We start from the raw sequence: 14,536 nt of genomic DNA, 5'->3' as shown, positions 1-14,536 counted from the left end.
CTGGGAGAGCTGGGGAAGAGAAGGCTCCTGAAGGGGAGGCCTTAGAGCAGCCCCAGTGCCTGAAGGGGCTGCAGGCAAGCTGGCGAGGGGATGCAGGGGCAGGACAAGGGCAATGCCTTTACCCTGCAGGGGATGCGGGGCAGGGCGCGGTGGTCACGCAGGGTGGCAGCGTGGGAACCGGGGCTGGCTCCAGCCCTGCCCTGCCCGTGCCCTCTCCGGCTGCTGAACCCGCTCCTCTTGGAAAGCAGAACCGGAACTGAAGCCGTAAAGGGGAAGGGCTCTGCCCAGTGGCCACTTGGCTGGGCCTCCCCTTTAATTACCCTTAATGAGGCTTTCATCTGGCGCTGGGCTTTCTCCGGGGCTCGGGTTCACCTGCCCGCGGATCCTCCCCGCAGCGTGGCCTCGGCGGCTGCTTTTGTCCAGAGCCAGGAGCACTGGGAACCAAGGACAGGGAGCAAGATCCGGGCCGGGGGTTACTGTGCAGGCAGGGGAAACTGAGGCACGAGGGAATGACTTGCTCGTGGCCATGCAGCATCGCTCAGAGGGGATGGCGATGCTCCTGCTGCTGCATTGGTCCATGGGTCCGTCCCAGTGCAAGAGGAAAAGCAGGTTTGTGCTGCCCCCTTCTCGCTCCCGCTCTGGTTCCTGGGCAGTGAGAGCGGCTTCACCGCCTTGCTGGGTAGGGGTTAAACGTGTCCGGGACTTTCCCTGCAGCAGGAAATGGCTGTTTACCGAACCACGCACATCAGCGGCTCCTGCAGAGCTCCATCGGCCTCACAGGGAAGGCTCAGGGCGATGGGGATGGGCTGCAAGGTGTGAAGGAGGATGCAGGAGTCGCCGGGTCTAGGGCGCTGCAGGAGCCCAGCAGAAAAAGGAAGCTGGTGCCATCCCACAGCCCAGGGAAACAACACAGCCCCGGCTTGCCATGGCGCTAAGATTAGCAGCAGAGGAAATGACACCCAGAGATGTCATGGAAGATGCTAAAGCTGGATTGCTCCTTCTCCTTTGCTATACTTAACCCGCCATTGAGGGTGTAATTGGGCCGTTAGGGTAATGCGAGGGACCGGTGCAAATGAGAGGTCAGGCTTTGTTGACATCCTGCAGTCCAACTATAGTCATCCTTCCCTCCCTGCCCTCAGCCCTGCGGCTGCTCTGTTTATTTTTGGTGGAAGGGGAGAGAAAAGGCAATCGGATGTTTATCCTTCTAGGAAATTAGCACCATCATTCCCGGGCTGCATTTGAGCTGCAGGAGGGAGAGGTTGGGCCTCACTGCGAGCCCAAAGTGAGCCTCTTCCCTGTGTGGCACTGATGGGAATGGGGATGGAGACAGGGATGGGCACGGAGAACAGGGATTGGAATGGAGATGGAGATGAGGATGGGAATGGGGATGGAGATGAGAATGGGGATGGAGATGAGGATGGGAATGGGGATGGAGATGAGGATGGGGATGGGGGTGGGTTGGGAATGGGGATGAGAATGAAGATGAGGATGGGGAGAAGGATGGGGATGGAAGTAGGAAACAAGGGTGGGGATGAGGTTGAAGATGAGGATTGGGATGAGGATGAAGATGGGGAGAGTGATGGGAAAGGGGATGAGTACGGGGATAGGTATGAGATGGGGATCAAGCTGGAGATGGGGACAGGAACAGGGCTGAAGATGGAGCTGGGGACAGGGATGGGAACGGTCCAGAGCAGGAATCTGCCCAGTGCTTGCAGCAGATGCTGTGTTGGGACAAGCCCAATGATCCCCTGCCGGGATGCAGGACGAGGCACAAGGCCCAGGCACACTCAGGGCTGCAACCACACAGCGCAGCAGCAGCAGCAGCCAGCCTGGAGCTCCGCACTCCCACTTGGATGCGTGCAAGGCTTCCACAGCATGGAAAATATTAATGGTGGGGTTTTAGTTCACTTTTTGCTAATTTAGAAAGACCGAAGAAAGCAAAAGCGGGAGGAAGCCACGTACGCTTTGTGCCGGTCCCACCCCCTTTATCTCTCCTTCCATTCGCTCACCATCGGTGCGAGAGAGAAAAGAGAAGCTGAGTCTCTCACTGCCTAAATGTAGAAAGTTTTGCTTCTAAATCAGTTTGTGATGGAAAGGAAACACGTCACGTCCCTGGGGAAGTGGCTGGTTTGCAGCAGCCACAAGCCCAGTGCCGAGTGCTGCAATGGAACAGCCAGCACTGAAATAGCTCCACGCTCTGTTATTGTCACCCAGAGGAGGTTTTTGCTCTGTCTCCGGGTGTCATTTTTAGCAGCCAGAGGAAGTTTTAGTTGTATTTGTTAGCTCCAATTTCCACTGGCGTGGCTGGGTCACCTTTTCATCCGAAGGTCCAGGAAGGGGCAAGGAGAAAACAAAGCAGGGTGAGCTCAGGTGTGATGGGTGCAACGTGGTACCCACAGCACCACTGGTACCCACAGCACCACTGGTACCCACAGCATCACTGGTACCCACAATATCACTGGTACCCACAGCATCACTGGCACACGCAAACCAACCTTCTGGATCCCAGGGGAACTGAGATGCCACAGCCCAGCATGGGGTTTGGATGCTTCCAGCCCATTCCCAGAACAAAGCCACCCACTGGATGGGATGGCTGAGGAGGAGGAAGGCTTGGGGTTTAAAATACTAACAGTGAGAATCCAATGTTCCTGGTGAGCAGCGGCAACTCCCAGCAGCACATGGGGGGTGTTTCTTTCCCAAACTGGGCTGGAGGCCAAGAGAAGCCTGCACTAAGCACGATCACTGAATAAAAAGGGTAATAATTATCTATTTTTAATAATTATTGAAGTAATTACTTGAATGAGATTGAGCCTCAGCCCCTGGCTCAAGGAGAGGCAGCCCCGGATCCCATCCATTGATGGAGAGCAGGAGTTGTCTCCCCTCCTGTGGGACCACCATGGGCCAACACAGGGTTGGGAGCAGGGGACATGAAGGAACAGGGACTGGGGGCCACCGCTTGCACCCCCCGGCCATGGTGGCACATGGGGACAATGTGGGGACAGCCCAGCTCACCGGGAGCCAAGTGATGCCAAGCAGCAGCTCCCCCTCGCCCAGGGACTTGCACAAGAAGGGATTAGCAGGATCAGCTGATGATGATCTAAGCGCATAACTATATCAACCTGTGCATTAATTAATGATATCTCACACTCCATAATGGCTCTATCTGCAGATCTATGTGCTCCTCAAGCAGGCACTGAATTAAGCCTTGCTGCACCCCCCGGGAAATAGGTCAAGATTGTTAATCCCCATGTGCCGGTGGGGACGCGGTGGCTCCACGCTGGGATAAACAACGCTGCCCATTTTGGGTGCCAACGAAGGAGGTTTTCCAGGTGAGCTGAGGAGCATCCGCATCCCCACGGCACTGGGAAGGGGCCAGGCTCTCGAGGTCGGGCACGATCCAGGTGATGGACATCACTGGTGGGATGTTCCAATGCTCCCAGCCCTCTACCTTGCTCCATGGGCACACGAAGCCTCCAGCCCAGGGGTACCCCATGTGCCATGGGGCCGGGGTTGGTGGTGGGGGCCCATGGGTGCTGGTGCAGTGACCCAGCAGCCGGGCGGGCCCTGGGAGAGGCAGCCAGGGCTGTGGCAGGAATTTAGGGCTCCTGAAGTAATAGGGAGGGCGGGCGAGGCGAGGACAGGGCCATGTCCCCACCTCTGAGCACTGTGCCAGCACCCAAGGGGCCCGGCCAGCAGCAAGGGGCAGGTTGGGCTCAGCACGATGGCTTCATTAAGCAGCAATAGTAATTAATTCTTATGAGGCCTCCGAGGTGCTGCACAACTCAGAGGAGCTTTGTGGGGCTGCCTGAGGAGCCCAGCCCCACTCCCTCCCCCATCAGAGTGTGCTGGTTCTGGGGTCCCGGTCCCTCATCCTGCTCCTGGGACCGGCTCTTCCTGCAGCACCCGGGATGCAAATCCCAGCTGCTGGATCCTGGGACACGGCGCTCAAGGGATGCTCCACGGGGAGAAACTGCTGGGGTTTGGTTTCCTCTCTCGGGCTCGGTTTGGGCTGGGTTTGTCCCGGCCTCGCCCGCTCTGCCGGGAGCAGGAGCACGCTCAGATGTGGTTTGCCTGTAGAACACAAAGGAGGCTTTGGTGCTACGGTCCTGAGCCACCGGCTTCGCTCCTGCCCGGCACCAGCCGCCGGGCCCGGGCCGTGCCGCGGTGCCCGGTTTATCCCGGTTTATCCCCTTCTATCCCGGTGGAAGGCGGATGCCGCTTGGGGTTTGTATCCAGAGGTGCGGTGGAAGGGGCTGGGTGCCTCTTCCAGCCTCCCCTGCCCGCACCACGGGCTGAGGACGGTCTCAGCCACAGCCCCCAGCTTGTCCTCACTTGTCAGCGCTTCCCATCCCCTCCCCGCATCCCCGCAGGTCCTGGGCTAACCTCCCATTTCCTCATTGCAAGGAAATGGCTAATTCCCCCCGGGCTGGTTTCAATGGCTCTGCAGATCCTTCTCCCTTGGCCTCTCACCAGTTTCTCCTTCGGTGGTTACAGCGAAGCCCTGCAGCTCTGGGGAGCAGCGCTTTCCCAGGCTGCGCAGCCGTCGGGAGCACATCCCTCCATGGATGCCCTTTCTCCAGCACGACTCTTGGACGCAATGGGTTTGGTTGTGCCATGGGGCAGCCGCTCACGTCGCCGGTGGTGTCATGGCACAGTTCTCAGCATCCATTTCCTCTTCTGTTTCTTGGTTTCAGGTTAAAAAAAGCCTTTGTGGTATCGCCCTGCAAGCCCCTCGCTGGGGTCACAGCGATGCCCAGTCACTGCAGGCTGACACAAGGATGCAGCACTGAGGTTTGTGCTGGTCCCATAGCATCAGCTCTGTCCCTGGTCTCTGCTACTGGGAACCCCATCGTTCCCAGTGGTGCTGCTCCCTGGGGATCACTTTTAGCTCTGGACCTACTCGTTGGTTTTCCTGCTAATCACACTGTCTCCTTATCTCTGGGTCACACTGCACCCGCCGCCACCGCTATTGTTCCCCTCCTGCAGGCTGCATAATAACAGGAAAGACCTTTGGGTTTGCAGACCAAGACCTGTCTCGGACTCAGATGACCCAGAGGTTCCCCGGTGCACGCAGCATCGCGCCCCTTGCTGGAGTCACCCATGGAGCCCAGGCCTCGGAGCACTGGAAAACCGTGGGATGCTCCTTGGGATGGCTGAGCACAGCCAGTGCATCCTCCCTGCAGCATCACGGGTGGTGACGCAGGGAAGGCGATGGCAGCAGGAGGTGATTCAGGGAATGGGGTGCAGCAGAGCCCCCCCACAGGACCCTCTGCACCCAGCGCTGCTGTGGGTGCTTCGCAGGCAGGATGAGGCAGGGCTCATCTCTCTCTCATGCCACAGAGGAAACTGAGGCAGGAAAGGGCTTCCCACAACCACCTATGGCTCCTGCAGCACCCCCTGCCCAGCTCCCCCCTTCCAGCCACCGCAGGCCTTGGTTTATGGGCATCTACACTTTGAGACTGACCCAGCAAAGCCAACAGCGACCACCAAGTTCAGCCCCCGACACTGGAGGGAGGAGGGATGCATCCATCTCCTTGTCCATGCATGTTTCAGTGAGGGGGTAGTTTTCACAGGGAAACCAGGAAGGCCGCAGAGCCGGGCGGGCGCTGGGCCGGGATCAGGAAGGCTGCCCAGCAGTTTCTCCTTGGCCGGAGCTCTCCCAGCCAAAGCATGGCCTGAAATGAGGAATTCCCACACCCAACAGCAGTGGAGAAAGTCTCTCCTCCTCCTCCTCCTCCAGGAATTGCCCTGAATCCATCCCTGCGGTGCTGAGCATCTCCCACATCCACGGGATGCTCAGCGGATGAATCGCTGCTGATGCAGCACCGGCCACATCTGGGCAGCTGCTGTTTGCCACCGCAAATGTCTGCATCCCGCCCGTGCAGCCTCACCACCTGCAAACACAACACTGAGGGACGCCGGTGGCTCCATCGGGTACCACTGAGGCACCCACCTCGTGCTCTGGAGGGCTGAAAGACTCCGGGTTTATTGTTCCCCTTCCCCAGGCTGCTCTAGAAGCAGTTTTGTTGTCGACCATCCAAGCAGCCGCCTCCAGGCGCAGCCCGGGTGCAGTCATGCCTGGGGTGGGAGGTGGGTGACCTTTCAGGTCCCCGCAGCCACGCTCTGTTTACAGCTCTGTGACCTTCCCAGCCCCAGATCTACATCTAAAGCACATCAAAGGGGCGGGGGGGACGGGACGACACCTCCGTGTTCTGGCAGTGCAAAGAAGCGCCTCAAGCTTTGTATCTGAGCATCCTTTGGAATCCAGGACCAGAGGCAGCACCACGGTGGGTTCCAAACGCCTGAAACCCACAGCCATGCACAGCGCAGAGCCTCCCGGAGCTCCTGAAACATGGAATCACATGGCAGGATGGTGATGCCATCCCGCTTGCCTCAGCACAAGGCACCAGGTCCCAGCTCACGCTCTCCTCCCCATAAGTGCATTTCTGCTGCCAGTAATTAGGTACAATCCTGACCCGTTCCCCTTCTAAAAGCCCCACGGGTCCCTGGAGAGCCACGGCACAGCCTGGTGCACCTGCGGGGCTCTCAGCACATGAATCACTCAGTGATGAGCAGCAGGACCCGGTCACAAGACAAGAAGAGCAAGGGAACATCACCCATCAGCTGACAGCACCCAGAGGGACTCGCAGCACACGGGGATCGCATGGCCCCATAGGGAGGAGCGGGGTCGGGGGCAGTGGGAGCTGGGGGTGCTCAGGGATGTATGGGTGGCTGTGGGCGCTCCCTGGATGAGGGGATGCTGCCAGCACTTTATCAGTGGGGATTATGGGGACTTGGTTCAGCTGGGGTACTATTAAACAATATAGAATCACAGATTCATGGGATGGCTTGCATTGGAGGGAGCTTAAAGCTCATCCAGTTCCAATGGCAGGGACCCCTTCCACTGGAGCAGCTTGCTCCAAGCCCCTGTGTCCAACCTGGCCTTGAGCACTGCCAGGGATGGGGCAGCCACAGCTTCTCTGGGCACCCTGTGCCAGCGCCTCAGCACCCTCACAAGGGAAGAGCTTCTGCTTCAGAGCTCATCTCAGTCTCCCCTCTGGCAGGTTAAAGCCATTCCCCTTGGCCTGTCCCTACAGGCCCTTGTCCCAAGCCCCTCTCCAGGTTTCCTGGAGCCCCTTGAGGCACTGGAGCTGCTCTGAGGGCTCCCCATTATCCCCCCCATTATCCCTGGGGTGAAGGAGGCAGCTGAATCGGGGGCTGAGCTGGAGGCTGGGCCAGCTGTGCCTTATTAACACAATGAGGTTTTGCACTGCAGGGGCAATGGGGGTTTGTGATGCTCTGCCTTGAGGAGGGCACCGCGGCATTCCATGGATGAGGCTCCAGGCTGTGAAACCACTGATGCCAGCAGTGACCATTCACCTTCCTGAACCCGGGTCAGGATGGGGTTTGAGACAAGCTTGTGGCGTGGTCAGCACAAGTGAAAGCTCTCAGCTGCAGACTCCATCCACACCGAGCTGTAATTCAAACCCATTCAGAGCATCCCAGGTGATGTTTTGGGGGTGGTGGTTTTTTTCCTTGCTCCCTTTGGGTAAACTACTCTGCTCTTAACACTCCAACCCATTAAGCTGAGCTGTAACTAAGCCAGTCCAACCCCCACGCGGCCGTTTTCATGCCAGTCTAAGGCTGCCTTCGGTTTATTTTGGCTTAAGGCCGTTCCCCATCAATTGGCATCACACCACTGTTAGTAACTGAGACGGTGGCCGTGCGGGATTGGGTTCTCACAGGCTGGGTTTAAGCTCCCTCCTAACCCAGCTCCTTGTGTAAACCAGATCTTTATGATTAAGGATCTTTGAACCAGGTTGGGGTTGGGGTATTATCACTGCACCCGCAGCCCGAGGTGGCAGGGGGTGATGCCACGTGGGGATGGGGTAAGGGTCCCCCTCTGCCCATGGCATGGGGGGCCGGTACCCACCGGGCTGGGAATGAGCCGGACGTGGGGCTAGCACGCATGGGGATGCTGGGGTGGCAGCAAGACCAAGCAAACCCTCACCCCCCCCCCCCCATAGCGACAGGAGGGACCGGTGGGGAGCCCCGGTGGTGGTGCCGGCCGCGGCCTGCGGGGGGGCTCGGGCTGGTTTGGGGCCGGGGGACCCGCAGCTTCCCCGGCACCGCGGATGCGACCGTGGGAATGCGCTGACGGGGAAAGCGGCGGGGGACGGCGGAAGGGGGGGGCTCGGCGGGGACCCCCAATGCCGGGGCGGTGCTGCCGGGGGGGGGGGGGGGTACGGGCTGCGGGTCCCCCCGCTCCGCGCCCCGTTGAGCGCCCGCCCCGCACCTCCCCAGCGCCGGGGGCGCCGGAACCGGGCGCCAAAGAAGGCAACGGGGGCGGGACCGGATCCAGGCCTTGTTTGGTGCTTCCCCTCGGCCGCCCGCCCGCCGCCGCCCCGCTTTCCCCCACCTCGGTCTCCGCCGCCGCCGTTGCGCTCCCCCCGGGCCTCGCCGGGGCACGGGCGGGGGGTGTGGGCTGCGTTTGAGGGGGGGGGAAATGCGTCTGGAGGGATGCAACGGGTGCGAGTAGAGAGGGGGGAAATGAGGGGGTGCCCTGCAAAGGGTGGGGGTGATGAAGGTGCAAAGGATGGAGGGGGGGGGCTCTGAGAAAGATGAGGGGGGGGGTGTGAAAGATGGGGGTGCTCTGAGAAGGATGGGGGTGCACAGGATGGGGGGGTCTGCACAGAATGGGAGTGCTTCTAATGAAAGCGGTGTCCTGCGATGGATGAGCACCTCTGCAGTGGATGGGGGGGCTGCGGTTGATGGGGGCCTTTGGAGAGAATGGGGGGGGTTGAAGTAGAGCACACGCACCCCCTCCCCAAGCTCAAAACAGGCCACAATGGGAACTGCAGCCCCCCACTCCCCGTACACCTCCCCACACACACCCCTCCGAGCCCCACATCACCCCCCAGCCACTCCCCAACCCCAAACCGGGAGGCTGCTGGCACCGGTGGCCTCCTCCTCCCCGTGCCCCCCTCCACACCCCGCAGCCGGTGCCCGGTGCCTCCAGCCGCAGCTCTCCCGTAGCGCGGATCCCGCTCCCATTGCAAAGCCGGCCCTGCAGGAATTGGGTAAGTGGAGCTATTGCAACACAGCATTTTTCCATACATTTGCTATATAACTCGGAGGGTTTTAAAGATAGCATCAGTTGGCACAGTTAGCACGAAACCACCTAATTACTGACGCCTTGGAAGTGCCAAACTTTTAAAGGGGGGAGGTGAGGTTAAAATCACAGGCGACCAACAAGTGTTACCTGTTCTAAAGTATTCAAAGCACTGATCCCCGCGGGACCCGGGGCACGGGGAGGGGGCAAAGCCGCCTCCTCTGTCACCCAAAGCCACCTCCTCTGTCACCACTGCCTGTTTTCAGGCTGCTGCGGCTCCGACCCCACCGCGTTTCCCCCCTCACACCCGCGGGGCTGCGGGACGCGGTTTGTGGCCGGTTCATCCCCTCGCTGCTGCTCCCCATGGAGCGGAGGAGGACGAGGCGGGGGCTATGAAGTCTCCAGGTCAGAGCCTCGCCCTGAGCATCCCCGGGGCTCACAGCACCCCGCGCCCTCCCGGGACACGGCACCGCACGCCCGGTGGGATGTGAGGGTGCAGGGGGAGACCCGCGGCCGGTGCCTGGTGCCCTGTGCAGGTTGCCCGGTGCAGATTGCCCGGTACCCAGTGCAAGTTGCCCGTTGTCCAGTACCCGGTGCCCGGTGCAGGTTGCCCGGTGCCCACTGCCCGGTACGAGCTGCCCGGTGCCCGGCGTGTCCGGTGCAGTTGCCCGGTACAAGTTGCCCGGTGCAAGTTGCCCGGTGTGTCCGGTATCCGGTTCCCGGTGCGGGTTGCCCAGTACTCGGTGCCCGGTGCAGGTTGCCCGGTGTGTCCGGTACCCGCTGCCCGGTGTGTCCGGTACCGCTCTCCCCGTTGCCCGTCCCCGCGCGCGCCGGCCCCGCTTCCTGCTTTCTAATGTTCCATTGTGCGGAGCTTCCATTGTGACGTCTCGGCCTCGGCTCGGCTTTGTCTGTCCATATATGGGCAGCTACGTCACGGAGCGCTCCCGCCGCCCGGATAAATGGGCTGCGGAGTCCCCGGCGGAGCATTCGGGCGGCAGCGGAGGGAACCTGCGAACGGAGCCGAGGGAGGGAGGGAGGGAGGGAACGGGGGGGGGAGAGGAGAGGAGAGGAGGGGTTAAATCCTCCCACCCGCTTCTACAACCAACATCTGCCAGCCAGACCCCCCCCGTCGAGGAAACACCACCAGGGACCCACGGAGCACCGCACACCACCCCCCCCCGCACCCCCTCCTCCTCCGCCCCCCCACCCCCACCCCCCCCCCCCCCCCCCAACTTTTTCTCTCGCATGATTCCCCTCGCACGGATTTGCCACTCGGATGTTGTTTCCTCGGGAGCTGAGCTCGGAGCCACGTTGATCCAGCCTTTTCCTCCAGTGCTATGACAGGCAAACTACTGGAGAAGCTGCCGGGGACCATGAACACTTTGATGAACCAATTGCCTGACAATCTGTACCCAGAGGAGATCCCCAACTCTTTGAATATCTTCTCCAGCAGCAGCGACTCGGTGGCTCACTACAACCAGATGGCTGCAGGTAAAAGAAAAAGGGGGGGGGGGGGGAAATGGGGAGAAGAAGAAGAAGAAGAAGAAGAAGGGGGGGGAGCGGTGGGGCGAGGAGGAGGACGCTATGGGAAGGGTGTCATGGAGCCTCGGAGGGAAGGGAAGAAGGGAAGCGCTGGGGCTGGGGAGCGTCCCCCCCCCCGCACCCACCCACCCCTTTCCTCGCCGTGGCTCGGCGCGATCGCTGCAGGGCTCCGCCGAGCTGCTGCCGAGCCGCCGCCGCAGGTACGGGGCCGGGTTCCGTGGGGAGGAGGAGGACACGGGGAGCGGGGAGGGGGGTGGAAGGGGGAAAGCCGGAGCCCCGCAGCGCGGAGGGGCTCAGCCGCCCGCACCGGGATCCTCCGGGATGCGGAGGCACCGCGGACACGCGTGGCCGTGCCCGTTCCCCCTCCCCGAGCCCGCAGCAGCGTGGGCTTCGCGGGACGCGGCATCGGCTTTCCCGGGGTGCGGGGTTGGGGCGGGGGGGTCCCTGCTCCCACGCGGAGCCCCACGGGGCTAAACATCCCCCCCCCCAGCTCGTGTTTCTCCGGGGATGGGCGCAGGGAAGGCTGCGAGTCGGTAACGGCGCTGGCGGCCGCAACCGGCTCCGCGGAGCGCCCGGCGCTGCCGGGGCTGGACGGGGAGGAAGCCTACCTGTAGGCGCAGGTACCTCGGGGTCCCACCGGTGGGGACCCCCCCCCCCCGCCTCGGCAGCCCGGCTCCGGCAGCCAGCGCCGGGGGATGCGGGGAGCGGCGAAGGGAAGGAAGGAGCGGGCCCCGTGCATCCCCGGTGCATCCCCCCGCGGCGTCTCGGCCCTCCCGGCTCACCCTGCCCCGTTTCTCTCGCACTTTGCAGATAATGTTATGGACATTGGTTTAGCGAACGAAAAAGCCGGCCAGGAATTGTCCTCTTATTCGGGCACTTTTCAACCGGCCCCGGGCAACAAGACTGTCACCTACCTGGGGAAATTCGCTTTCGACTCGCCCTCCAACTGGTGCCAGGACAACATCATCAGCCTGATGAGCGCCGGCATCCTGGGGGTGCCGCCGTCCTCGGGCGCGCTCACCAGCACGCAGAGCTCGGCGGGCAGCATGGGGCCTCCGCAGGGCGAGGTGGACCAGATGTACCCCGCGCTGCCGCCCTACTCCTCCTGCAGTGACCTCTACCCGGAGCCCGTCTCCTTCCACGACCCTCAAAGCAACCCCGGCCTCACCTACTCCCCCCAGGATTACCAGGCGGCCAAACCCGCCTTGGACAGCAACCTCTTCCCCATGATCCCAGACTATAACCTCTACCACCACCCCAACGACATGGGCACCATCACGGAGCACAAACCCTTCCAGAGCTTGGACCCCATCCGCGTCAACCCGCCCCCCATCACCCCGCTGGAGACCATCAAGGCCTTCAAGGACAAGCAGATCCACCCGGGTTTCGGGGGGCTACCGCAGCCACCCCTCACCCTCAAGCCCATCCGACCCCGCAAGTATCCCAACCGGCCCAGCAAGACGCCGCTCCACGAGCGGCCCCACGCCTGCCCCGCCGAGGGTTGCGACCGCCGCTTCTCCCGCTCCGACGAGCTCACCCGGCACCTCCGCATCCACACGGGCCACAAACCCTTCCAGTGCCGCATCTGCATGCGGAGCTTCAGCCGCAGCGACCACCTCACCACCCACATCCGCACCCACACCGGCGAGAAGCCCTTCGCCTGCGAGTTCTGCGGGCGCAAGTTCGCCCGCTCCGACGAGCGCAAGCGGCACGCCAAGATCCACCTCAAGCAGAAGGAGAAGAAGACCGACAAGGGCTCGGGCGGGCAGCCCCCCGCCGTGCCCCCCGCCACCGCTGCCGCCACCTCCTCGCCCCCCGTCGCCCTCGCTCCCGCTGTCACCACGTGCGCTTGAAGGGACCGTGGGGAGCAGTTTGGTGGCACCCCCTCTTCTCTCCGCAGCGGCCTCGTCGCCCAGGTTTAGGGTGCCGGGGGGTTGTGCTGTGCGGCTCCGCGCCACCCGCACCCGGATTGACCGGGTCCAGGCTGTCCGCACCCGGATCCTGCCTGCACTTGGATCGACAGGACCCTGCACTGCCTAGATCCCGGAATGTCCGCACCCGGATCCCTGCTGCCCGCACCCCGGTGCTCAGATCCCGCACTGCCCGCACCCGGATTACCCACACCCGGATTGCCCAGACCCAGCTCTCCCAGATCCCGCATCTCCCGGGTCCAGTCCATCTGGATCCTGCACCTCCTGGATCCTGCATCTCCTGGGTCCAGTCCATCTGGATCCCGCACCTCCCGGATCCCACACCTCCCAGGTCCAGTCCATCTGGATCCCTCACCTCCCGGATCCCGCACCTCCCGGGTCCAGCCTGCCTGGATCCCGCACCTCCCGGGTCCAGCCTGCCTGGATCCCGCACCTCCCGGGTCCAGCCTGCCTGGATCCTGCACCTCCCGGGTCCAGCCTGCCTGGATCCCGCACCTCCCGGGTCCAGCCTGCCTGGATCCCGCACCTCCCTGGTCCAGTCCATCTGGATCCCGCACCTCCCGGATCCCGCATGTCCCGGGTCCAGCCCACCCACCCTTCGCTCGGCCCTGGTCCGGGCTGCCCGGCTTCCATATCCCGAGGGATCCCGGCTGACCTGGATCCCCGGTTGCCGCATCCCCGGGGCCGGGCTGGGCAGGATCGGGCCCTCCTTGGACCCGAGCCGCAGCTCCCGCGGCCGGGCGGGGATGGATGGACGGAGCCCCCCCGGCTCCCCTCTGCCCCCCGGCCCTCTCCCCGGTCCCCCTCTCCCTGTTCCCAAGCACCGGCTCCCATCGGAGGTAAGCGGGGCTGGCGGGGCGGGGGGGGGCTGCGGGTCCCCCGGCGGGGAGCAACGTCCCGGCAGCAGCTTTTGGGTTTGTTGGTTTATTATTTCCCCTCCCCCTTTTCATTTTGTATTATTATTATTATTATTATTTCTTTTTCATCAGAAGGGAAATTCTGTCCAGAAACGCCTCAAAATAACCCCAAAACCCACCCCAGGATTTTACCGCCTACTTTTGATAATGTGAGCTCTGGAAACGTTGCTTTTATTTGGTCACTTTAAAGCCAACCGAGTCCGGAGGAGGCAAAATAATCAATTAGTCCTCTTATTTCCCATTTTTCTTTTCCTTTCTCCTTCTGGTATGTGCATGTCATTGCATGACTGCTCTGATTTTTTTCTTCTTTTGTTTTAATCAATCTGTGCTCAGACATTTAAGCTAAAAGAAGCAAAAATAAGGATTCATTAAGAATTAAGAATAATGACTTTGAAAAAAAGCTATAAAAAATACTACTCTTTGTTGCCAAAAGGTCGTGCTATCCAGGTTTGATGTCTGCATGTGAAAAATAAACCACACACACACACACACACACACGCCACATTCTAGAGGTATAGGAAATAAAGCGAAGGGAGAGAACGCAGCCGTGAACGGAGAGGAACTACATTATAAAACCACACCGACCACAATCAGGTTTCGCCACACAAACCTAAAGGGAATGATATTTTTTGAGAGACTTTTGTATAAAGTTGAGTACTCAGAGAAAAAAAAAAAACACAAAAAAACCCACATAAAAAAAAAAAAGGAGGAAAAAAAGACAAAAAAAATCACACCAGATGTAATATATTTTGTGGATGTTTTTATTTCTTGGATTTATAGTACCTTATACTAAGGTTCAAAGGCAAAAAAATGATGCTTGATATCGTGAAAAGGTGATAATTTTCACACACATTTCATTTGCTCCTTTGTCATGTCGTCACGCGAAGATGCTCGTCGATGCACACAGCGTTTTTAAGGGAAACAAAATCCGACTCCGACCCTGGAACTGATGTATTGTTGTACCATTTGCACTGTGAGCAAATGCTAATGCAGTAAATATATTGTGTTTGCTGACAATCAAAAGCCGGAGTCAA

The 14,536-nt window shown here is 60.7% G+C and overlaps 1 protein-coding gene and 1 long non-coding RNA gene across 5 annotated transcripts; one reads left to right on the top strand and one right to left on the bottom strand.

Moving 5' to 3' along the window:
• Positions 1-2,739: 2,739 nt before the first annotated feature.
• LOC134162767 (uncharacterized) lies at positions 2,740-5,023 on the bottom strand. The gene is made up of 2 exons (XR_009964443.1): positions 4,471-5,023; positions 2,740-4,071 (listed from the first exon to the last, which is right to left on the bottom strand). It is a non-coding gene; the product is annotated as an uncharacterized LOC134162767 (long non-coding RNA).
• A 5,062-nt stretch (positions 5,024-10,085) lies between these two features.
• EGR3 (early growth response 3) lies at positions 10,086-14,525 on the top strand. Of its 4 annotated transcripts, XR_009964442.1 has the most exons (3): positions 10,086-10,603; positions 11,465-12,822; positions 12,917-14,525. XR_009964442.1 is itself a non-coding variant. In XM_062616989.1 (2 exons), exons 1-2 carry the CDS (start codon positions 10,450-10,452, stop codon positions 12,505-12,507), a joined length of 1,197 nt encoding a protein of 398 aa, XP_062472973.1. In that variant the 5' UTR covers positions 10,086-10,449; the 3' UTR covers positions 12,508-14,525. The 4 variants fall into 4 exon arrangements, 3 of the variants coding, with proteins under 3 accessions (XP_062472973.1, XP_062472975.1, XP_062472974.1); XM_062616989.1 differs by having other exon boundaries at positions 11,465-14,525; XM_062616991.1 differs by lacking the exon at positions 10,086-10,603 and adding an exon at positions 10,715-10,854 and having other exon boundaries at positions 11,465-14,525.
• The last annotated feature ends 11 nt before the right edge of the window (positions 14,526-14,536 follow it).

Source organism: Pezoporus occidentalis, unplaced genomic scaffold, assembly GCF_034315485.1.
Source record: "Pezoporus occidentalis ecotype Australia unplaced genomic scaffold, CSIRO_AGI_Poc_V1 ctg191, whole genome shotgun sequence".
Taxonomy (NCBI): Eukaryota; Metazoa; Chordata; class Aves; order Psittaciformes; family Psittacidae; genus Pezoporus; species Pezoporus occidentalis.
The sequence above is the reverse complement of the archived record's forward strand: the minus strand, read 5'-3'. Positions and strand labels throughout refer to the sequence as shown.